This window comes from Pyrus communis, chromosome 15, assembly GCF_041283825.1.
Source record: "Pyrus communis isolate YQ-2024b chromosome 15, ASM4128382v1, whole genome shotgun sequence".
NCBI lineage: Eukaryota > Viridiplantae > Streptophyta > Magnoliopsida > Rosales > Rosaceae > Pyrus > Pyrus communis.
In genome coordinates this window covers 5,349,668-5,376,178 of record NC_142579.1, presented here as the reverse complement: position 1 = coordinate 5,376,178, position 26,511 = coordinate 5,349,668, and the positions used below count along the sequence as shown (strand labels likewise).

General features: G+C 35.9%; 1 protein-coding gene and 1 long non-coding RNA gene across 2 annotated transcripts; both read right to left on the bottom strand.

Moving 5' to 3' along the window:
- Positions 1–8,950: 8,950 nt before the first annotated feature.
- On the bottom strand, positions 8,951–9,765 carry LOC148690419 (uncharacterized). Its single transcript, XR_015956543.1, has 2 exons — positions 9,332–9,765; positions 8,951–9,206 (listed from the first exon to the last, which is right to left on the bottom strand). It is a non-coding gene; the product is annotated as an uncharacterized LOC148690419 (long non-coding RNA).
- Positions 9,766–15,289: 5,524 nt separating this feature from the next.
- Positions 15,290–17,437, bottom strand: LOC137716507 (serine/threonine-protein kinase-like protein At1g28390). Its single transcript, XM_068455966.2, has one exon. The coding sequence runs from the start codon at positions 17,012–17,014 to the stop codon at positions 15,476–15,478; it is 1,539 nt and encodes a 512-aa protein (XP_068312067.2). The 5' UTR covers positions 17,015–17,437; the 3' UTR covers positions 15,290–15,475.
- Between the last annotated feature and the right edge of the window lie 9,074 nt (positions 17,438–26,511).

Here is a 26,511-nt window from a genome sequence, read left to right as displayed (position 1 = left end):
ATAAGAATCACTCACTCGTATATTTTGATCTATTGTATGATTGTGATTTTTATATTATTGACATCACATTCAGTTTTACAGTTACTATGGAAGGCCTTAACTCTTTAAACCTTTCCCAAGGTTATTTTCTTTGGGATTTGTTTGGTAGCCTCTGCTTTTTTTTCTTGTCATTTATTCCTTGGGTAATTGTATTGGTAGGAGCATGGAGTTTGATGGGTTGTTTTGGGTTTTTGCGTTTTCGTTTTTATGTAGAAACAGTCTTTTATTTTGTTCTTTTTTATCTTTGTGGTAAAAGTGAGATTAGGAATCACTTTCTCAGTATTAGCATGAAAATAGAAAAAGGAAATGGCAGAGAGTGGGAATACCCACTTATTAACCAGTATTCTCTCATGGCAGAAACCAGTGATTTAGGTGGCATATGTTGCAAGGTTCATGTTTGGAAACAGGGATAAGATATTTGAAGGGGTTCAATGCAAATTCAACCCTAATGACAGTTCTCTCCACTTTGTTGGAAGGTATTGAGTTTACAAGTGTAATGAAAAAAAATAAATAAGGTTAGCTGTTTATTTTATTTTATTTTTTTCCGAACAAAGGATATTTTCTACACTAAGTTGGGGGGAGAGGGCTAAACTTCATAATGAGCTAGCAATAATGTAGTTCAAATTCTCCTTTAGCGAAAATCGAACTTTAGACCTCTCCCTCAAGTGAAGAGGAATACCACTAGATTGTGGTACTAAATGGCAAACAACAAGTTAGTGAGACTTTTGCACATTCTTCTAATATAGTCTCAGTAACTGTTTGGCTATTATCTTCTCACCAATAAATAAATTTATTCGTTATTTTCAAATTACAACTTGATAAGAAAAAAAAATATAAATTACCTAACAAAAGAAGAAAGATAAATCGATTAACAAAACGTAAAAGATTGACTAGAACGAAGGTGTGTGGTCCACTATGCGTGTTGTAGTATGTGTGGACATATAACACCACGTCGTATATATCAAGTCATGTTGCCGTTACATACATTATACCATTATTTTTTTCAAAATTGAGAAAGCACCAAAGGGAACTACTTTTTCTTAAATAAGAAAATAAAAACAAATCCAGTGCATGACATCACATGAGTACGCTAAGCTTAAATATCAGTGAATTTGAAATGCACTAAAAAAATGACGGAAACAATCGTAACCGAACTAAAGTAATCACTACTGAACTAGTTGGGGTTGATTAAGAATGATTATAAACGTACATAGGACATGTCAATGTAACCAAGCTTGCACATGCTAAAAGAAACACCACAATTTCTCAATTACAAACTCATTAGAAATACAATACAATTTCTCAACCATGAAAGAACCACATCTAATCAACAAGAAAGATAATACTCACGAGTGCTAAACCTTGCAAGTTGTAGAACCATCGTAAACGCATCACGAGGAAAACACTGCACCACCCACTATTGGTCTTGCAATTGTTAGCAAATTAAGAAGCACTTCTATGAATCACCACCAACAAATGTAGCTTCCTCCTCATAGTTCTTCCCATGCACACATACACAAATGCTTGTGATCCAGTATCCTAGTGGATATGGTATTGGGTTCTCACACATACATCCCAGGTTTGAAACTACCCTCCCCCTCCAAATTATTGTAATAATTTCAAACCCTCCCCCTTCCCTTAATAATTTTTTTTTTTTAAATGCACACAAACTCAAAAGAAAAATAGAAACGACCACCTTATAACTCTGAACAACAGTCGCTGCTCAAAAATTCGAGTTTGACTTGTATGTAAGCCGTAAATGCTACAAATTAAATTTCTCATTGACATATTGGAAGAGAGACAACCACAAAGACTCTTTTCGCCAAAGCTAATGACTGACCACAACCGGAAGATGAAAAATTGAAAATGATTTCAAGATAGGACAAACAAGGAGGGGAAGATACCAAAGTGAATCCTAGCTAGTTAGCAACTAGGGTTTTTATGCGACTCATTTAAATCTGAACTAATTTAATCTTCATGCTACAAAGGTTGAATCCGATCAAGATCAAATTGGATCCTAGTTCGAATTGAGTATAATGGGTTAGCCCCTCAATATCTATTGCAACTTGACCAACCACAATATATAGAGCACTAACCATTAAAAAAAAAAGAGTGGGAAAAAAGCTGGCCACATTAATTATGTATATGATGTACTTAGTTAAATTTTCCAATATATATAAAGTTAATCAATGAATTGAAATATAACGGAAGATGAGGCAAATCATATAAGTGATCCAGCTAGGCTGGATGTGGATCAAGAACCAAGGGAGAGGTGGGGTTGCTCCTACAATGCTTACTGCTTTAAAGATTGGCTACAGAGGCTGGTGTGATTTGCTGAGGACACTGATTTTACATGGGAAGATTTAAATTGTCGGCATTTTCGGGAGCTGCCTACGTGCCCTCCATTTTCAGACATTATATTCATGTGACGTCTTCTTCTCCCAACAACTTTTAAAACTTATTCGACCCAGCTTTGATTTCTCACGGACTTTATTTACAGTACTGTACTCTCAAGTTTAGAATTTTTCGGCATGCATGACTGAGTTTAGGGGTTTATAATTTCTTTTTGAAGTAATTAAAGTGAGCTTGAGAACTAAATTGAATAATTCTTGCTTTCCATGGTCATGGCCCCTGCAAATTTCAAATCAATTAACAGTTCGTAGTTAAGGCGAGCCAAAGTTCTTCCATGGAGTCAGCTCATGGTGGAGGAGTGTATGGCAGTTGAAGGTCCCTAACAAATCAAAACACTTTGTGTGGCGGTGCTGCAAAGGAGCTTTAGCGGTGCAACATAATTTAATTAGGAGAAGGATGAGAGTGGAGAATATATATTTGTAGGGTCTGTGGAGAAGAGGATGAGACCCAATTACCGTCCAGACATGTTTAGCTGTCCAACATTGGCCATGGACCCTGCAAATTTCTCAAATGCTCATATAAAAAAAATTGAATAATACTTGCGTTTCCGACATGGGGAATGCACATATTTTATCTTTTACAATAATGTATCTTGGCTGTATAAACTTTATAATTAAGACATCTCAATTTTTTAATCTTCATTTAAAATCATTCATACAAAAAGATTATATAAAGCAGAGAGATCGTTTAATCATTCAAATGTATTAAATAAATGAACGGTTCATCATGAATATGTCACTTAGTAGTTGGTACTCACACGGTTGATTTGTTCCATACATTTGGATGACTAAACGATTTTCTAATTTGAATAATTTTTGGTAAAAATGATCTTCAAATGAAGGTTAAGGAATTAAATTATCCAAATTATAAAATTTATATGGTTAATATACGTTACTCAAAAGAAGAATATTTGCTTTCCCCAAAGAAAACGCAAATATTATTTGAAAAAAAAAAAAAATAGAGAGGACCAATAGAATGGAAGGAAACACGTACATAGACCCACCAAATTCAAAAGAAAATAGACTTTCCCAAAGTTAAAAAAAAAAAAAACTCCTTCACATTTCCTTTTGCATAGTAATGCAGTATAAACTATAAAGTTGAAAACAACCCTTGGGCTGTCTTTGCTAATTTTCTGTATTCCTCTGTTAGCTTTGGCCTAGTTTCCATCCCTCATGTTTTTGTTAGTTTCCTCCAAAGTCAAAGCTAAATAGATTTGGCAAATGCTGTTGTTGAGGTTGAGTCATACTACTAGTGTTTTTCCTGTGGTAATCTGTTCCAATATTAAGATTCCTTTTACGCTTACACTTTATATTTTATGGTCATCCAAACTTCAGATTTTATCCGCTAATTACTGATACATATTTATTAATTCATTGAACTCACACTGGATGCAGTAACATCAATCAACTCATATTATTGAAAGTCTACAAATAATATTGGCTAATCATATTTTAACGCTCATAAGTAAGATTCGAATTTCTGTAGTTTTTCTTTTTTTCCAAAAGTATTGTAAAATATTTAGCTTACAGTGTAGATAACTAAAGCAATGATTATTAATAATCGCAATCCATTAGATTTTGCTCAAAGGACAAAATAATTCAATGTACTCTATAACCATCTTCTGTTTCCTCTCTCTCTCTCTCTCTCTCTCTCTCACACACACACACACACACAGAGTTACTCGGCATTCCTTCAAGATCAAAGAGAATTCTTATGAGATAAACAATCCCGCGAAGTTTTCACAACGATCCTGATGAGATTCCAACTAAAAAAATGACAAAACCATCAGCCTAAGTGGTGTTCAAATCATGTTATGAAGTGAGTTGCTTCTTAACTGTTACTCATAGGCATGCAATGCGTGTTACATGTGAAGAAAGTTAAAAGTTCCACTATAAAATCAATTGGTAATATGGGGAGTAGCTAGTACAATCTCTTATAAGCTCATGCAAGGTCTCTCATCCCATTAACGTGTGACTCATTCTCAACGCATTCCCTCACATGTGGCAAATTTTCAAATCTAACACGTGGACAACATAACGGGATGACGTGAAGTGTGTGTGGTCGTTTGGCTTCACATGTGGGACAACATGTTCTGATATCATGAAGAAAATTGAGATTTCACCATAAAACCAATTGGCAATATGTGAAGTAATCCAACCTCTTATAAGTCTATACAAGATTCTTCCTTCCATCAACGTGAGATTCATTCTCAATAGCATGTGCATGAATATATATAATTCAAGATTGTCGATCATAGCGCAGTTTAGCAGGATAAGAAAGACACAACTTTGGAGTTTGAATAATTGGATTGCATTGGATTGGTTTCTGCAGGATTGGACTCTTCGACCGTCCGTTGCACTTACTCTCAGCATGGGAGTATGAAGAACTACTTTAGGGTTGATGTGGACTTGTCCTCTATAGTCTCACACGTGACACAAACATTTCTCGAGGGTCCATACGCATATAAGAATATATTGTAATACTTCATACATTTATTTATGAACTTATTAAGCTTAAACATTTTAGGTTAAATTGCTTTCAAATCTGTAATCTACCGTCTAAGACCTCGCAAATTTCAAACTATTAATCCCCCAACAAGGGAACAATAAAATCACTTCCAAGTAGAACTATGATAAATACGGTTGAGCATGCAAACCCTGTACGTGGATTAATTTATTTAAAGGTTGTGAAAGCTTTTGAAATATAATTAAGTATCTAATTCGTAATTTATAAGAATCAAACTTCAAACATTTTACTTCAAATATAAGGAAAAGAGACTTAAATGTAAATAAGATGAATTCCTAGCTTTAGGTGACGCAATCGGAGCGTCATGTGATTCCCTCCCGGCCCCCTGAAAGCCAAAGCCAAAGCGTGCGTTGCTAGTTGCTGGTTTGTGCGCATATCTGATGCAATGCCTGTCAGCCACCAGGAAACACCCTCCCACACCTTTCACTACTTTTCAACTTTTGGGCACTTTGAGAGAGAGAGAGAGAGAGAGAGAGAGAGAGAGTGTGTGTGTGTGTGTGTGTGTTAATTATACAAAATATTAGTGAATATGTGTGATGGAGGAGAGAATGCTAGAGTCTAGCCAGCATTTGTCTATTTTGTAGTCGTTGATTAATGTGAACTTGAATGCACTGACTTATATGTATGTTTAAAAGTAATTGTTTGTGTGGAGGGTTGATTTTAACAATTAGTTATTTGTATGTCACTTTATGAGCATAACAACAGAGCAAACTCATTAATTCTAAACATAGTGTAACGCAGGGTAGATTAGTGTTTGGGTCACACCAACCATTTTACAGTGTAATTGTGTGCGTGTGAAGTGGGTGAGAGATATTTGAGTATAAAAAGATGGAGTAAATGAGAGTTTTTTACCGTTAAATCTTTGATTAAAGATTCAGTAACCAAACCGTACGGTTAAAATTTTAATATATGTGATATATAAGGCAATGGTATAATTTTTCGAGAGAATGAAAAAGAGACAAGATGTCTTGAGGAACAGTGACAAGATGGAGAAAAGGAGTGGAGGGGTTAGGGTCTTCATTTCCATTTCCGTACCTTTGGCAGCCTTTTGATATTTTCCTTCTCTAATCAAATCCAGAGAAACATTGCCACATCTTTTTTTTTTCTTTCTAATTGTTTGGGTGATCTTTCTAGCCATTTTTTATTTATGTGATCACAGTTAGGGCACGTAAATATTTTATATTCTTATTATTTTTTATCCTCTTATCTCTATAAAAAAATAATATAAAATATTAACATAACTTAACCGTGACCGGACAAAATAAAAGGAGATTGAAAGAGCATCAGAAGGACAGACAATCTGCTTCCCTCACACACCCATCTCCCCTCTCTCTGTGCCCCTCCCAAATCCCAACTCTCTCTGAGAGGGCCCTCCCCCTCCCTCATTTCATTGTCAAATTTTTATCAAATTTTGATCCACAATTAAGACAATACGTTTACTAATTAATCATCTTTAAAAGAAAAAAAAAAACAAAAAAGAAAGAAAGAAATTAGTTGATGGCTTCTTCACGTCAGTATAACATCATTAGCTTACCAATTAATCATTTTTAATTATCGTAACATTAATTTGTCTCAAATATGTTGTACCATAATTAATCATAACATTAATTTGTCTCAGGTGATTTGTTTGTTCCATGTAAAACAAAAGCTAGCCATGCATAGTTGACGACGAATTTATTATACACGATTTAAGAGTATCATAAGTTTGGTTTGAATCTCATATCCAATGTGTCAAAGTAAATTGAAATGACATCATAAGGAGACATTCTCTAGTGCACATTTAATTCAGTTACACAATAAAATGAGAGTAGTCAGATTATTTGATCTAATGGGGATGAAACTACTTTTGTTTTGTTATGTAATTGAATTAAATTTACAGTTTTGATGTGCATTGAACAAAACACTTTGTGCTTGTTTGGATAGACTTTTAAAATGACTGAAAGTGCTTTTGGTGAAAATGCTTTTGGAACCAATCCTTAGTAAAATGCAAGTAAATTTTGGAAAAGCACTTAAAGTGTTTCTTGGAAGAAGCACATAACTGATGCTTCTTGCATAAAGCACTTTAAGTGCTTTTGGAACCAAAAAACATTTTTTTAAAAAAACGCTTTTAACCATTTTAAAAGCACATCCAAACAAGCTCTTTATCTTTTGTGTATTATTGGACGTTACAAGTCGGTTTGAGATAACTTGACACGACACAAACTCGTTAAAAACTCAATGATAGATAAAAAATTCGTTAGCTTTTGTATGTATGTAAACCCATTCGTCTTTCCACTCCTACACAATTGGGCCTTGCTATTGGGTTCGATTATGTTCCTCTTTATCCTAAAAAAGATTTTGGGTTTAGCCCATGAAGGATTTTAGAACCCTATTTCTTCCCAAACCTAAGCTATACCTAGACAAAAATTGAGCCTCCTTAAATTAAGGGCTACACAACGACACCAACCTCATCCAGTTTTGGTTAAAAGTTCACATTACGTGAGAAAAAGAGTTCGTTGGTCATGTTTTCTGTGTAAAGGATACGATAGATTATTTAGGATTAGGACAGTGAAATTGGTATCGGGCGAAATATCTTGAAAATAAAAATTTAACTTTGCATAGTAGATTAGTCAAATGAACTAGCCAACTAGTTACAAGTTAGTCAATAATATAAAGAGTAGTTGCAATAACAAATCCCAGCTGATTAATACATCCAACTAATCAGAGTCTGCTTAGATTAGTTTCACAATAAAATTCATAAACTTGAACACATTTACATATCAGTTCATTATGCAAACAGCAATGACAAAGTCATTACGAAACAAAGTATGCTGAATTAACTAGTCAAGCTCACCAGTCAACTAAGTACAGATTCGTCAATTAATCAAATTCAAACCTATGAATCAAACTTAGCTCACTACAAGTTATCATAGTTTACAACAATTCAGTTCATTGCTCATAATATGCATTGTAAACTTGGTAGCTAACACATATCAAAGAACAACTCATAGGATGCATGAAACATATGCAAGTAAGTAAGATATGTGGACAAGTTTAAGAGACTTGGAGCGCAAGAAGTTTTTGGTCGGAAAAACCTACCTCTGGGTTAAAAGATCGGGGACTCTCTATTGAGTCCAATCCACTAGTGTAAACAAGGTTTATACAAAGACCACACAAGCTCAATTCCTAGATCCCTATCTATAGAGTAGCTTTACCTTTGTACAAATTTGCCTTACATGAGATGAACTCCTTCGGTCTTTATGAAGTGGCAGCTCCTCTTGAGCTCAATCCTCATCGACGGTGCCAAAAACTTGTTGCTAAAATTAGATTAATCGAAATCAACCCAATTAAGTCCAAAATTTAATGCTCGCAAGTGTGCGAATCGCAGTATAATATAGTAGGCAAGCACAAGATCGTTCCAACTAATATTGAATGTAATTCCAACTATCTAACTAAATTTAAGTTTTACTTGAATTGGAATAGAAAAATTGATGATTTGAATAAGAATTCCGAAATGGTGATTGTAAATAAAATGAAATGAACTTAGCTAAGTGATGATAACGACAAAGTAAACAAATTATAATTCAATTGTGAAAAACACTAGAGCATCCGATTCACCATAACCAATTCTACTTAATTCCAACAATTAATTGTTAATGAATAAACATCCAACTTGACGGTCTAGTTCCTCTAATTCATATAATATCCATGGCATCTAGATTACTACATATACTCATATGTGCTAATAATCTCTGGCATCTAGACTACTAAACACACACAAGTTCATTAACAATTTGGGAACTAACTAAAAGACCGCATGAAACCTAGTGTATGACATTTACAACAAGAAATTCATGGTACCATTTGCAAGACGCTAAACCGAATTAACAACATGGCATCTGTGTTAACTCGCATCAAATAGACTCAACTCAAACCCAAGTGGTAGCTAATCACCAAGATTAAAATTAAGCTCATAAGCATAGCAAAATGATACTCAAAGTGAATGAAAATTCATAAATAATTAAACTGAGAAATTAAGAATTCATAGTTAGGCTACATCGTAGCCCTAGCAAAATGAAATTAGTTCCCAAACATAATCGAAATCGGTACTTAATCCATAAGAAATAAGAAGAAAATTTAGTTTAGAAAAAGCCTCAAAAGTCCCCTGCTTTGCCGCACCTCTAGTCTGCCTTCTTCCTTTTCTCCTTGTTTTTTTTCTTCTTGCTCTGCTGATGCCTTCTTCAATGATCCTTAATGATCAGCAAAAATATTCCAAATTAATGCCAAGCAGCCACTCATTTTCCTTCCTTTCTCTTCCCCCTTCTAATTCATTTACTTTCTGTAACCAACAAAAACTTAATCATCGATTTATTACCTTGTGCCTCTTGGGTTTAATCGCTGCAGATATAGCCTTCATATTGCCCTCTTTGATTCCCTAGTTGTTTCGAAACGGTAATCGTATTTTTCCCAAATGGGCATCCTCTAATTCTAAAAGTGATCAAATCCCTACACCAATTGAACCAACTCAGCATCCAAATTCTCATATTTATACTCTTGGTGAAGACCCCTGACTTGAAGATGGAATTAAGAGATTGATTCTCCATCTTTCTTTGATCTTTGCTCGATTGAAATCTCTTCCTCTACTGCTAGAGTGTCGGCGGCTGGGCTCCAGAAAAATTGGATTAAAGATAGACTTGCCTCTCTTCTGTCGGTTTGAATGAAAAGTAGGCCAGCCCTTACTTGTGCTAATCACATGCTGATGAAAAGAATAAGGAAGAATCCCATGTGAGACAAATGCTCTACTTTTCTCTTAATTTGTCATACTACATAACATTATTATGATAAAAACATATCACAACATGGACAATATGCCTGCCAACATATGTGAAAAACAAGAAAATAATAGGATCTTTCTCATCTCCTTAATTTGGCCGTCAAAACATAAAACCATGAAATTTCTTTCATTTAAGTCCAAAAATACAAACATGTAATGACTTCAACTAAAAGCAAAGATATCACTACAAAATGTCGTTTTTTAGGGATAAAATAAGTAGTACAATTTGTGCTTATCACAACAATTCAGTTCATTGCTCATAATATGCATTGTAAACTTGGTAGCTAACACATATCAAAAAACAACTCATAGGATGCATGAAACATATGCAAGTAAGTAAGATATGTGGACAAGTTTAAGAGACTTGGAGCGCAAGAAGTTTTTGGCTGGAAAAACCCACCTCTGGGTTTAAAGACCGGGGACTCTCCACTAAGTCCAATCCGCTAGTGTAAACAAGGTTTGTACAAAGACCACACAAGCTCAATTCCTAGATCCTTATCTATGGAGTAGCTTTACCTTTGTACAAACTTGCCTTACACGAGATGAAAACTCCTTCGGTCTTCATGAAGTGGCAGCTCCTCCTGAGCTCTTCACCTTGTGGCATTGATATCAACACAACCAATGCAAATGATATGACAATGATGGTTATAAAAAATCTGGATTCAATGACCAATTAGTTTCTCCAAACAAATACTTGAAGGAAGAAACTGATGAGAATCCAAAACGAGTCAGTTTAAAGATTTGAAATTTGAAGAACTTGACCACAAAATTAAAACAAAACCATGAAGAACAATGCAACCCTATTCTACAATGAGTGGGTGTTTAATTCATGAACATGGTTTTGTGGCTAGGGTTTCTAATGAAGAACACAAGAGGCAACCCAAGGTTTAAAAAACACTCTTTGAAAATGTAAAATTTCCTAGCCAAAACAATTGAGCATAAAAGATTTAAACAAGCATTTTTGGAGATATACAAATATTCAAAGAAGAATATTACCCAAAGAAAAGGCTTGATACTCCTAGGGAGATCTGAGATGGCGAGGAAAAACAAACCTTCTTAAAATTATAAACTTTCTTTCCAAAAGAAAAAAAATGAGAGAAGCAGGGTTTTTAAGCAAACAAGGGATGCTTATTTTCAGCAACAAGGACAAGGAACACTTGTCAACACAGAGAACAATCTTTGCAAATCAAAGGCTGAAAATTCAATCTCGTATAAAACCTGTTAGTCAACCCATTTAGGTTATCTTAAATTGTGTGCCCAGCCAGCTGGACATCAGCGAGGAATTTTGACCCAGACAACATAACTAGTCAAAATGTAGCAGAAATGTAGACATGAGATGCACATGCATGAACAAACCTTTTGAAGTGAGATGTGCCACATTCTTGAACATTTCTTCCCAGTAGACATAACCCATAAATAGAGAATAACTTAAACCTAGATTGAGCATGTGTGTGGTTCAATTACAATATTTGACAAGGAAAGCCAAACCTAAAAGTCTTGACTTCATAGACGGGCTTGACATCTACCATACTAGTAAGATTGTTCGTTTCAATTTCGTAAAAGGTTTACGTTTCAATCTCATTCCGTTATTATATGAACGACTAATTAATGTTGTTAATTGCTTAAGCAATAGTGGAGTCGGGAGTTTCTACAAGAGTGAGCTATAATTTTCATTTTCCTTTTATTATGTTTGATTAACTTTGGCAAGTAGCTCTTTATCACATGGTGGAAAGGTGTTGCGCCCTTACATGATGGTGTGGGTTCGAACCCCGTCGGTGGCTAATCTAACATCTAACTTACTAAAACTATCGCTCGACTCATAAAAAAAAAAAAATTGATTAACTTTGTCTTAAGAGTTTTTAAGGTGGCGTGGGCTAATTTTTAGTTGGGAAGAATGGGTTAGTTCACACTAAGTGGATGAACTTATGTTAATTAGCACTAGAAAAAAAAAAAATTCATTTCTCCAAATTTCAAATGAGGCCAAAGCTGTCACACTCGAACTCGGGGTCGAAAAAATATAACACTGCACTCAATGTGTGAAATAAATAAATAAAATAAAATAAAAACCAAAATATGGGTTTTAAAATAAAAGGAAATAAAAAACTTCTCTTGCACAAATCATCTAACTCTTGCTTATATTAAGAAGCGTATTTGGAAACGGTTACAGAGTTGGAATGGGAAGCTTCTAAGTGCGGCTAGAAAGGAACTTCTTGTCAAAGCCGTTGCTCAAGCTATTTCTACATATGTTATGAACTACTCTTTTTTACCAAAAGATTTATGTGATATTTTGAACCGGTTAGTCGCCTCCAACTCATTTTTCATACGATAAGGGCATGGAACGTGGAATTGTTGGGGTCCCTTTTTTTCGAGACCAAAGTGAAGTGATTCGTGCAATACCTCTGAGCTTTTGCCGTGCTGCTGACCATTTAATCTGCCATTTTGAGAAGAGTGGTAATTTCTCAGTGAGAAGTGCTTACCACATCTCTCGGGAATGGTTGAATCCTATAAACAATGAGGCTTCCTTCTCCGCAACCTCGGGTTACAACTCTAAATTCTAGGCTAAGGTTTGGCAGGCTAATGTTCCCCCCAAAGTGAGGATTTGCTTCTGGAAGCTTTGTAAAAACATTATCCCTACTAGGGAAAATCTAGGGAAGCGGCATATTCCTACGGACTCGGCATGTGTGTTGTGCAACCATCATACAAAATCAATTTTTCATCTTTTGAAGGACCGTCTGTTTGCTAAGCGCATAGGGATGTCATCTCATTTAGGGATTTTGTTACGAGGTTCATCCTCCGCATAATTTCTGGATTGTGCTATGAAGATCGCTGATCTACTCCATTTTGCTCACTTCAAATCTGCAATGATGGTTGGTTAGGCAATTTTGGCGCACTCGTAATGGAAAACTTTGGACCGAAGAAGGTGAAATTCCTGATGTCGTGGTGGTGCGCACTCTTCACTGGTGGCACAGTTTCGTGATTGTTAATACAGATATTCACCCCCACCAACCCATCTATGTGCATCACACCGAAATGGAAAGCTCCACCCTCTGGCCACCTGAAATTAAATTTTGACGGCAACTGGAATGGCGAGATGAAATTGGGTTGTTTTGGCCTGATTATCAGAGATGATTCAGGCGTTTTTGTGACAGCATCGTGTGGAAATGAGCCGGATAATTTCACACCCTTACAGGCGTAAGCGGTGGCTGTCAGGTTTGGTTTGATTTGGGCAATGAACAGGGGTTTTACAAACTTCCTTTATGAGAGCAATTGGTTTCAGATTGTGGAAGCTTTGCGTGATTCTTCGACTAAGGAAGACATCAAGTTTCTATATTCCTCAGTCATGGAAGTTCCTTTTACCCACATTCGTTGTTAAGCCAACGTTGCGATTCACAGGGTTGCTCGTTTTGGACTACCTGTGGAACATTCTTGTGAACAGATGACGTCCCCTCATAGTATTATAGTTGATGTACTTTTGGAGGACTATGCCTCATCCTAATGAGCTTTCTTTATATTGTTTCACTGTAATGGTTTTTTGTTATTTTAAAGAAAATTACTATCGATTCCTTAAATAAATTAAACAAAAAAAAAAAAAAAAAAAACTCTTATACACTCTAATAATACAATCTTAGAGTGACCCCGAGTTTGAGGGTGACCGAAGCACTCCTTATCCTAGAGTGGTTATGTTCTAATTGTTTAGTAATGCTAAACTATGCAGAAATGTGTTATGACATTTAGCTTGTTCGTAAGTTAAAGTTCATATTTAATTGCCACAATGAAATTTCATTGTTTCTTAAAAGAATAAAGTGTTCTTTAATTTCTTTAAACTCAATTAGATATCTCAAATATTTTTGATTTGACTAATATTTTGTAAGAATAATCTAAAAGGTACAACTTAAAAAATAGACGATTTGGATCGTAGAAGTTTGATTTGGTGTGAGTTCCACAACTAATCCCTATTTTATAAAATAAAAATAAAAACCTCTTCCCTAAAAAGCTTCATCTGTGAAATGATGGAATGATACGAGGGACCAGTAGATACAATAAGATATACTTGCAATTATCGAACAAATTGGCTCCTAAAAAGTGAGGTCTTGACTAAAAGTTTCTCGAAAATAATATCCTACATACATTTTCGTATTTTCCTTTGGTTATTTGTAATTTTTGTGGACCGTCAAGTAGACATCGACCTGCATTTGGCTAGAAAAACATGAGTAATAACGATCTGGCTTCTCTGCCCTTCCACTTTTCATGTATTTTCATTCCTTTCTATTTGTACGGTCACGGTTAATTCACGTCAATATTTAATATTACTATTACTTTTTATCTTATTATTTCTATAAAAAAAATTACTATAAAATATTAACGTAGTTAAACCGTGGTTACACAAATAAAAAAGCATAAAAAGAGTATAGAAATGGAATGACAAACAATCCATCTCCAAGCGACTTTCCATATTGGCAGGCATTAACAAGCATCCAATGCGGAAGAAGAAGCATTAACTGCGATCAAATCCAACAGACAAAAACAGAATCTTACCTTAGGCATGGCTGACGGGCACTGCATTAAATAGTTTTTGGAGTGGTGCCAACGCTTTTAGATGTGACCGTTGCTTGCATTTGAATGCGGGATGCCTCGATGCCTCGGTGGACCATTTGGCAAGTGATTACTGAGTAGGCAAACGCATGATAGCAGCCACAAATCGGGAAAACTTTCAAGCTATTGCGCCATTGCCTGGTTTTCCGTTTTCAGAGACTGACCTACTCCAGTTACCAAACAGTCAGTCATCTTTCTTGGTTTTGCAGAATGCTGCTGATTAATTTATGCATACAATGCATGTGTTTGCTATGTTCACTTGGGAGTTGTCTCTGTAAATTCATAAGACCTATTAGAAAGAGTAATTCCAAATCTAGAGATTTAATCAATATTAGATAATTAAGTAATTTTCTTGATTGGACCATTAACAATTTTTTGATATTTGAAGTATATACATTGCATCTTGGGGTTTTTATAGTATTTAAAAAAATTGACTATATAATTGTGCAAAACTTTGTCTCCCTACTTGCATTGCTTAGTTTGACTTGGAATATCGACTATATAATTGTGTGGAGCCTACTTATAACTATGATTTAGTTGTTTTCTTATATTCTCAAGTACCTATTAATTCAAAATCTCATGAACTAGTTGTCAAGATAACACAATTTCAATGATTTTTCATGTCCTCATCTTTTGAAAATATTGTATTTGTCTATTTATTTATCATAAACAGATAACTAATTAACTCTCGTTTGAACAATTTTTATAAAAATATGATGTTAGATGTGACAGTTGATGGTTGGATTCATTCTTTACTCGTAAGTGAAACATCTTAAGTTTGATTTTGCCAAAAACGAATATGAATCACATTATTGCTTATTCATTGAGAATTAAGACTCTCCTATCCTTTAGTGCATTTTTAGATATCCGTAACATTTTTCTTCTAATATATACAAGCCAAATACAAAAATGCAACTTGTAAGAGTTTCTTTTTTCTCGTGAGAATAAACTACAAGGATACAACATGATGAGTAAATCAAGAAAGCATGTACCACCACCACATTACCTCTTGGGACTTATTTTACAAACCCTAACTTTTAGTTTGAACAACATTACAATTTCCAACACAAAAATTCATTAAACTATCATCAGTCAGATAGAAACCAGTGGTTTCTCAAGCGTTTTCTCACTGTTATGATTATCCAAACTAATCACCCACTTTGACATATCCAGTTCCACCGAATCAACCTCCCTCCCTCCAAATTCAAACACAAACCCTCTCTTGTGATGACGCACCACCCTCGGACTTCTCAAATTCAATAACCCCGTTGACCTCGACTTGTTCAGCCTCACCACCGACGGCGCCACCCTCACCGCCACCCCACCCCCTGCTCCCTTCCGCCCACGATTCCCGCCTCCTCCCGCCTTAATCTCATTCACCGACCCAATTGACTTTGACCTCGCCACGCGACCACCAATCATCGCGTCCTCCTCACCCTCGCACTCTGCGCCCAACACACTCGATACCTTCCCGTTCAACTTCCTTCTACTCCCTCCTCTCATGCTCTTCACGTTCACAACCTCTTCGTATTCGCCGGAGTGGTGGTCATGACGATCGTTTTTATTCTCCACGCGCTTCGCGTTCACCCGCCGTTTGAATCTGCTCCAGATAGGTGGCGCGTGGACTCTCTTCCTCACGATTTTGAGGCACTCGACCACCTCCGCCATTGTGGGCCGCCTCTCCGCCGAGGATCGCACGCACTTCGCAGCCAACACCGCCACGCGGCGGATCACGGCGGGGTCCAACGGCGGTCCGATTCTGGGGTCCAAGATTCCGGCGAAGTCGCCGCGCTTTATGATCGGCATGGCCCAGTCCACCACCGATGGCGGACTGTAGTTCACGTCAATGGCGTTTCTCCCGCTCAGAATCTCCAACAGGAGTATTCCGAAACTGAAGACGTCGCTCTTGGTGCTCAGATCCCCCGGCGCAAGATAGCCCGGGTCGAGGTATCCTAACGTCCCCGCCGGTGGTGTACACTTAACCCGAACGTCCTCCACGTGTCCCCTCAACGCCAGCCCCAAGTCGCCGAGCCGCGCGTTCCAGTCCTTGTCGATCAAAACGTTGGACGATTTAATGTCGCGGTGGATGACGGGCGGGTTCGACGAGTGGAGCGCCTGAACTGCTCTCGCTACATGTAAACAGAACCGGACTCGCCTGGTCCAACCCGGCGGTTGGGAGTTTAAGTGTAGGAGGTCGTAGAGGGAGCCGTTGGGCATGTACTCAACGACGAGCAACTTAGTGTCGTAATCGTTTCTTCCATCGGCGCAGAATCCGATTAGATTGACGAGCCTGGGGTGGTGAACTCTCGAGAGGATCTCGATCTCGTTCTCCGCGTTGTGAAGACTCGCCGACGACGACGGCTTCGTGGTTTTCGTCTTCTTAACGGCGGCGACGAGGCTGCCGTCGTCTAGGATGGCCTTGTAGACACTTCCGTGGCTTCCTTTGCCCAGAAATCTGTCAGCGGCGAACCCATTGGTGGCGGCGACGAGGTCGTCGTAGTAAAAGTGTCTGATCTTAATGGGCTTGTTGATGTGTTGGGTTTTGTGGGTTCTGGGTTTTCTCTTGCGGTCCCAGTTGTATGGATCGCAGGTGGCGATTGCCGACTCTGCATTGCAAGAGAGGAAACCCATGCTTGCTGTTAATCTCTCAGTGACAAGTAATCAAATACCTGATGGGGCAAAGAATGATGGGCTTATGCTTTTGGTGGGTTTTTCGAGGTAGTGGGGAGGAGGAGAGGGAGGTGATAAAGGTAAAGGTGGGAGGAGAAGGAGGAGGTGGTGGAGAGCGCCAAAAGCCATTACTGCAAAGAGGGATGGGGGTTGCGGTGCTTAAAGTCTTTGACTATGGTTATGTGTTTTACAGCCTTTGGTTTTGGGGTAGAAAGGAAAGATGTGAAAGCAATTCAAACAGGCAGTGTGCAAATTTTGAACTTTTGGCAAGTGGGTTTTTATTATTTTAGGTTTTTTTACATGCAAAAGTGTGCATCTTTGTGAGGAATTTCTTGGGGTTGTTGGTCTTTAACTATTTAAATGAAGAAGTTGGGGAAAATTTTTTAGTTGTAACGGGAACACGGATGATATATCATGTATTTTTATGTAAATAGTGAAATTTTTTAATTTTTAAATTATTAAGCTTTAACACACATAACCTACCATTTCTATAGGAACACGTAATGTACTATCTCGTGTTACCGTCATATTAAAAAATCCCGCGAAGTTGGGGCCTTGTGGGATATGCTTTTTTGCTCCATCTACTTTTCTAAAAGACACCTCATGATGAACTAAAATTTGATGCTTAATTGTTGCCATGCTACATTAACTTAGATTTTAGTCTCAGTTCCCCTAAAATTTAAATTGTTTCATTTTCTTATAGAACTCAATTTTTGTTTCACATTATCTGAATTCTCCTTTATGATAACTTTTCTTATGTGGAAATAATATAGTAATCGCAACATTTAACAAACTTGATAGAATCCAACGTGGGACGAAGATTATTAAGTTCTAGGAGGAAAGTGGAACAATTTTGTTCCGTTGGGGAGAGTGATATTAAAATAACCAAGGTTCTAAAAAGCGTTAGGTACTAATCGGATGATAGGTTGGGGTTTTGCGGCTAGGTGAGGTGAGACGGGGATTTAGGTGGAATAGGCGAATTCAAATAAATTTATTATATATTATATAAATAAGTGCTTATTAATACTCTAAAGAAACATATAATTGTATTGTGATACATAAACTGCAAAAGAAAATGATATATAAATTATAAAGTATTAGAAAATATTGAAAACATAAGAAATAAGCATATAATTAATGCTCATCCAAACATTCAACAAATCTATTACAACTTATTGATAAAATAAAATGCAAAATGAAAGCTATATGATTTTCTGTTTAAGTGAGAGTCGTAGTCTAGGCGGTTAGACCAACGCTTAAGTAGGTCTAGGCACATTTCTTAATTTTCAAACTTTTAAGGATTAATATAGGTGATGCCTAGCCACTTAATGCTTAAGTAGGAATTTTTAGACCAGTGAAAATAACATTTCAAGTCTTTTCAAAAAAGAAGGAAAATTCAAATTTCAAGAAGCCTTGGGAAATGTAAGCCTAAATTTGACTTAATGGTGCCTAGTCTCTATTTTGTAGTTGGTAGTATTTGAATTCCAATAAAAAAGCATGGAGGATTGAAATGCATTTTTCAGTTTACATTTAATAAATTCAGTCATCGGATGATTTGGTAGGTTGGTTTAGGAAAGTAGCACCTTCTATGATTTTAAGAATGATTTGATTGATAATCCATCTTACCCTTTTTTTTTGGTTATATTTTCTTCGAACCACCATCCATAAAAATTCAAGGTTGAAACAAACAAATGCAGCCATCACTTCCAATTCAGCATCTTAATTACTTACTTTGGTATCATTCTTTGCTTTTGTTTGATACTCTCCTAGCATTATCGGCAGCGGTCACGTATTGTTCTGGAGCCTACTCATAAATTAATTGAACTTCCAAACAAATATGTTGTTCAAAATTAACACTATTTCATTTATCATCACATAGCGAGAGCGGTCCAAACAAATATGATTGTAGAATAATGATAAACATATCACATGATGTGTTGTTGATGATTGAAGTATTATAAGTATCGATTAAAGTATTTAATTTTTAATTTGTAACACATCTATAATTAAAAAACGTGATTTTAAAAGTCGGTTTACCTAGCTTTAATCATAAGTTGTGATAATGGTACTACTATTTCCATCCCAAGATATAGGATCGAGAGAAGAAGTCTGGGACCCTGATGTTTTCCGTGCATGATAGGTGAGGCAGAGACAATCACATTGTAATAAATTGTGTTTGTACATTTTCAACATGATATACATGATAGTACGAGACTATGAGTAGTGGATAAAGGGGTGGCGGTGAGACCGTGAGATGAGAGGGCAACTTAATTTATGAGGGAGGTACGGAATAGTGACAAAACGAGGTAATTCATCTCCTACTCATGATTCATTAACTTACTTATTAGAGTCGGCTATGTTTTTCATGAGTCGCTCGTCAATTCAATCACCTTATTTTAGGGACAAAGGAGACCTTTTGTCTTGAGGTATTCTCTCGTTAGTAGGTACCCTTTTATTATGTTCAAGAAAAAATTGTATGAAACTTCATCTTCCTTTGTAAGTGAAAGATTTTAAGTTCGATTGTTGTCAAAAAATGAATTTAAATTCTCACTCCCTTAGTGTAGATAATATCATTTGTTAAAAAAAAAATGGATGAAATTTAACAGAGGTAAGATGCATAAATATAGCTTCACTAATTTGAAGAAATGTTTTGAAATTGTTACTAGCTATCTAAGAATGTGCACGTCTCACACAATTTTGGTGTCTCGTCACTTGTACGTTGGATGAAGATTTTAAGTCTGTGGTTGGAGGGATTTTTCAATGTACAAGTAATACGTTTTGGTACAATAAGTGTCGTAATACAAGTAGTTGGATACTTGAAAATAAAATTTCCAACCATTTATATTATAACATGTAATGTACAAGCCGTGTTCCCAGTACACTAAAAAATGGGTGTGATATCCACACACCCCATTTTACTTCTCACACACCTTTTTAATTTTCGGCCATCGGATCGGATGAATTGAAGAAGATCAACGGACATAAATTATCAAGGGTATATGAGAAGTAAAACGGGGGGTGTGGATAACACATCCCTTAAAAAATTGCTCTCATGGTTGCGTGCTTGTTATCTTCATAGGCATGTAGTTGGTTGAAGGAAATCGTTGTGTGAAAATGAATTCAAAGGAGTAGATCCGTTACAAAGTTGTACGATTTATTTCACAATGTGAGTATCATATATTAAATCAATCAAAATAAGTACTCTTACATAATAATATGCCAAATGAAACGAATCAAAATTATTTGTAAGTTTCTTTTGTCATACAATTCTCATTCCTTTTTTCCAAATGATCAAGAATTATAGTATTCAAAACAAGAATTTACATGAACAATCATGCATTTGATATTCTAACAAAATTAGTGTACCAATTTCTATCATCAATGTATATGCTTTGGTATAGCTAATAACTTTGGTCGGTTTCTCCAACCCAAATTTTTATGTCTTACACGTTCGTTTTTATAATTGTCAGTAACCCCATTTTAACAGAATTTTACTAAACAAGTAAAAATATGTGACCTTCCCTTTGGATTATAACTTGGATCTTTTCAAATAAAGTATGGATAAAAACCCAAATAAAAAAAAATAGAGAACACAACGAAACATAAGCGTGAGTGGGAGGCATGATGAAGTTGGCTTTAACGGCACTCCAAAACGTGGGATGAACTACTTGCGTTTGGGACTTGGGAGTTGGGCCTTATGCGTTTTGACCATGAAACCATTTGTACTTTTCCATCCAAACAACAACAGTAAGTTGGAATTCCAGTCCCGTCCAAGAAAACTAACTTATGGCTTCGTATTTTTCCAACCAAACAACAACAGTAAGTTGGATTTCCAGTCCCGTCCAAGAAAACCAACTTATGACTCGAATCTTTTAGTATGTACGGTTGAACGCTTTATTTATTCTATGCATGTTACATTGTTGACTCTAAATTTTTTTTTAGTTCACATGGTGCGCAACCTGAATAGTTAACAAGCTAACTACTTCTTTTTTATGAATGTGGGTGTGTCAACTCGCTACCGAGCTTGGCTGGCGAGTATAATGAATGTTGTTGTTGTGTCAAACGCACTTATGACTTATGTATCTAAGTGATCATGACCGAGAAAGGAACATGTTTTGGCCTTTAGGTTATAGAGCATGAAGACAAGCCTACTAGTCATTGTGAGGTTCAAATAAGGTTCGGCTTTCAATGTACCAAACATTAAGTAACCTGGTAACACCTCACTTCGTCGAGAGGCTAATGCGATGACCTCTTTCAATAAGAAGGCCAAAAAATCCTTATTGACAGAGACTTTGAGAGATCAGCAGTCGAACTCGAAGCAATGTTGTTGCTCCAAATTGAAGATGCTCATTGATTGCTTGATTCTACGGCTCCAGTGTTGCTAATCCAAATTGAAGATGTCGTTGGTTGTCAACACAATGTTGTTGATCCAAACCAAATGTGTGTTGACGAAGTTAAGGAAGTTAGTGTTTTCTCAAAGGGTTTCGTGTAGATTAAGAATTTGTGCATGGCCTTTGTGTGTAGAGTTCAAGGTCCCTTTGAATGTTGCAGAACCACTTCTATTTATAAGGGTGAATTCCGTGTTGATCACTCACGCTGAAGTGGAATCCTACTTGGATTGTAACTCTTTGACATCTCCTGATCCAACCTCTTTTCAAATAAGACTAATCCACTCACAACCTTCAACCCCTCCTATCAAAATTAGGACTCTGAATTCAGTAATCTTTCAACATTTGATTCACTCTTAAACTGATCAGGCACGAGCCTTGATTCTTCAAATATTATGACTCTTATCAAAACTCATCCTGATCCTTGATAATTTTACTTTCATTAGGACTCGGCCAAATTACTCTTTAGCCTGATCCTTTAAGAGTCCTTCTTTCTCTTAGAACTCGATCGTCATATTATCGACTAGACTCAATCCAATTTAAAGAACTAAGAATTAGACCAAGAATCCCCTACCCGTATTATATTTATAAACTCATTCGACCCAAACTCAATATTTTGGAACCAAACACATACATAGGAGCATATCGAAATTTCGCTTATGGAATTCAATTTTGTATATTTTAGAAGATTTCGTGGTGGGGGCCATGACATGCATTGTAGACCAAACAGGAAATAACATGCCATTCTTTTCTGGACAATGATTGTCTACCCTCCCACTTCTGGTGCCCTCCTGTTTTGTGTGGTCACGGTTAAGTCACGTCAATATTTTATATTGTTTTTTTTTATAGAGATAATAAAACAAAAATGAATAGTAATATAAAACATTGACATGACTTAACCGGGACCACACAAACATAAGGGCACAGGAGGGTATCAGAAGTGAGAGGGCAGACAATCCTTCTCCTTCTTTTCTTGAATTTCAACACCGTCCACTTCAACTATTCCACTAGAATAATATTGCTTTGCTTGATAGAGTCACACTTGGAAATCATGATAATTTCATCTTGACTATATTTCCTCCCAATAATATTCAAATGATTTTGAGGTTTGATCTTATAAAAAACCTGTCACCAAGTGTCATATACTCATAAAAGTTAACAAATGACGCAAAAATAAATCAAAAAAGTTGAGAATTTCAAAAGAAAGGTCAGGGTCCTTTTTAGATTTTCTCATAAAGTGTGTACTTTCAAATGAAAAACCCTAAGTTATAAGCATGCGGTAAACTCACTTTTCTTTATCTTCGATCATCTGATAAAAGAGATATAAAGAAATAAGTATAACCATTAGATGTGTACCTTTGTCTTCTATTTTGTTGCTTAATTGTAATGTCAAATATTTTTTCAAATATAGAGTTATGGTGAAATGTGTCAACCCATGCTTGGACTGGTGATTTGCCCTAACTTGTTTGTTTTATTGTGTATTATCTTGAAAATATCATTAAATGAAAGTAGAAAAATATGCAGTTTGTACTGTAAGCACATCGTCAATCAAATGGATAATATTATTTAAGGAAAACTAATGAAAAGATCTTCAAAATTTTGAATCTTAATAAAAAAAACTATGTTATAACTTTATTTAATGGTTAAGACAAAACCCAACAATAAACCGGTCGAATTTAAATGGCCCAAAAATTGAGTTTCCGATTTTGCCCATGACATTGATTGCAAACTTTTGTCCGTTTAATATATTTCTTCATTTATGGATCTCTCTATTATTTTGTCTCCCTCCCCCATTTCTTCCTAACATTCGAAACCTTCCATTTTTTCTTTTTAATCTTGCATTGCAGCTCCATCTTTGCACTATGCAAAAACTACAGATCAGACCTCCAAACTTCATTTTAAGTTGTCTCCATCTCGGCGGTGAGGCAGTACGGAGTGACCAATATTGACTCCTAGGTTAACGGAATTCGATATTCAGAGGACATTAAAGTTGGTGAAGGTTTGTGACCAGACTTCGTTTGCGCCTTTGCTCAATGGGACCGTTTCATAGGCCCTCTCCTAACTACTTTATGAACTGGGGTTTTCTTTGCTGACATTACCAGGCTACAATTGCAGCAAATTTAATTGCTCATCAAATTAAATTGTATTATGTTTTTTTTTTGGGGGGGGAGGGGGAAGGGAGAGTGATTCTTGTTTTGCAGAGACAAGGTGTTCGAGCTACACAAATTTTAGTCTCCTTTTCAATTTCCCTCTTTCATTTTGATTAATTAAATTTTACACGAATGTGATTTTTTTTTTTTTCAAATTCGACAATCCCGATATACAATCCTATTTGGTGATTTTTGGTTGTTGAAGGTGTTTTCTTGACTTTTATTTAAATTAAAGCTCGAATTTATGGAAGAACATATAGAATTTAGGGAAAATAGTGTGACCAATCTTAGGACTTTGGTTAATCTTGGCTTTGAAGTTCGTGTAAGAGTATAACTTGAACTCATTAAATGATTCAATGTTCTTGTTTTAGGACTATGGCTGAAGAAGATGTGGCATATGGACCTGAAAGTTGTAGACTATGTAGTCCTTTGATCTTGAAAAATTGTAGTTGTACACCCATGGATATATATATATATATATATATATATATATATATATATATATTTCATATTGATCAATTATACTTCCATTGACACGGCTAAACATAATCTTTTCACATTCGGTAAAATTGAATGATGGAATAATCACTACATTATTATTTATCTTAATACACTCATATTTCCATTGACATGGCTAAACATAATCTCGCTTTTCACATTCGGTAAAATTGAATGATGGAATAATCACTACATTGTTATTTATCTTAACACATGATTAGATGATCACCGTATTAAGATGCTTGTAAAAGGATAGAGATCGAAACAAATAATTCTCACAGTCATGCCGAATGTTGCTTGTTGAGATAGGGTTTTCACATTCTTTTTGTCTGATGCACCACGTATGATGTAACATGCCTTTTCAAAAAGATGAGAAACATGTATGTATGTGTGTGTGTGCGCGCAAAGTTGCAAACAAAATTGCAACTTCGTCTGCTAAGGTATAGCCTTCAACCAAATTGATGATTCTCTGGATCTATAATGTTTTTCTTCAACCAAATTGAAGAGTCATCAAATGGTGTAGCACCGTTAAATTTCATAAATAGTGTAGTACCTTTAAGGTTCATAAATAGTGTAGTAAGTTTCATAAACAGTGTCGTAATTTTCCATAAACAGTGTAGTAAGTTTCATAAATAATGTCTAATTCTTGGTCATGTTTTATAAATAGTGCCTAGTTATTGGGTCCAGTTTCATAAATAGTGTCTTTTTCTTGGTCTAGTTTCATAAATAGTGCCTAGTTATTGGTCCATTTTTATAAATAATGCCTAGTTATTTAACATATTTCATAAATAGTGTATAGTTCTTGGTCTAGTTTTCATAAAGAGTGTATAGTTTCATAAACAGTGTATGGATGCATGGTTCCTGCACGTCATATCTTTTTTTTTTAATTTGTTTATATTAAAATTGTGTCATTTTTATTAAAATTTAAGTTCTTTTGTCTTTGTTATTAAAATTTAAGGGGTTTTCATTAATATTTAATTTTTTTCATTAAATAAAGTTATAGCATGATTTTTTTTTTTTTTTTGTTAAAATAGACTTAGTCCAAGTCCTTTTCATAAAAGAGTAAAACAACACTTAATGAAATGAACCAAAATAACCCATACTATGTCTGGAAGGTAACAAAATAAATATTATTTATAGAATTGCAGCAAAATAATCAACATTATTTAAAATAACTCTTACTATTTTTGGAACTATAACAAAAAAACTCACTATTTAGGAAACCGAACCAAAATAGCTCATACTATTTCTGGAATTACAACAAAAAACTATCACTATTTATGAAATCGAACTAAAATAGCTCATACTATTTCTAGAACTACAACAAAAAACTCACACTATTTATGAAACCGAACCAAAGTAACACATAATGTTTATGTAAGGAGCAAAATAAACACTATTTCTTAAACTATAACTGTCACATCCCGGGCCCGCTCCACCACCGTAGCACGATATTGTCCGCTTTGGTCTTACTATTCCCTCACGGTTTTGTTTTTAAGAACTCACGAGCAACTTCCCAGTGGGTCACCCATCATGGGATTGCTTTAGCCCTCTTCTCGCTTAACTTCGGAGTTCCTACGGAACCCGAAGCCAGTGAGCTCCCAAAAGGCCTCGTGCTAGGTAGGGATGAGAATATACATTTAATGATCACTCCATTGGGCGATGTGGGATGTCACAATCCACCCCCCTTAGGGGCCCGACGTCCTCGTCGGCACACACACGGCCAGGGTTAGGCTCTGATACCAATTGTCACATCCCGGCCCGAGGCGGATCACTTCCCAAGCCCGCTTCACCACCGTAGCACTATATTGTCCGCTTTGGGCTTACCATTCCCTCACGGTTTTGTTTTTGGGAACTCACGAGCAACTTCCCAGTGGGTCACCATCATGGGATTGCTCTAGCCCTCTTATCGCTTAACTTTGGAGTTCTTACGGAACCCAAAGCCAGTGAGGTCCCAAAAGGCCTTGTGCTAGGTAGGGATGAGAATATACATTTAAGGATCACTCCCCTGGGCGATGTAGGATGTCACAATAACAAAATAACTCACACTATTTTTGGAAGTGAACCACTATTTCTTGACTACAACAAAATAACCCACACTATTTTTGCAAGTGAACCACTATTTCTTGACTACAACAAAATAAAATAACCCACACTATTTTTGCAAGTGAACCACTATTTCTTGACTACAACAGAATAACCCTCATTATTTTTTAAAGTAAACCACAATAACCCACATTATTTCTGGAACTACAACATTATAACCTACACTATTTCTGAAAGTGAACAAAATAACTCACACTATTTCTATAACTAAAACATAATAACACATACTATTTCTGAAAGTAATCCAAAATAACTCACACTATTTATGAAAAATAACAAAATAAACACTATTTCCGTAACTAGAACAAAATAACTT

Coding starts and splice junctions, on each gene's coding strand:
- LOC137716507 (XM_068455966.2), bottom strand. CDS start 17,014: ATGGGTTTCCTCTCTTGCAATGCAGAGTCGGCAATCGCCACCTGCGAT.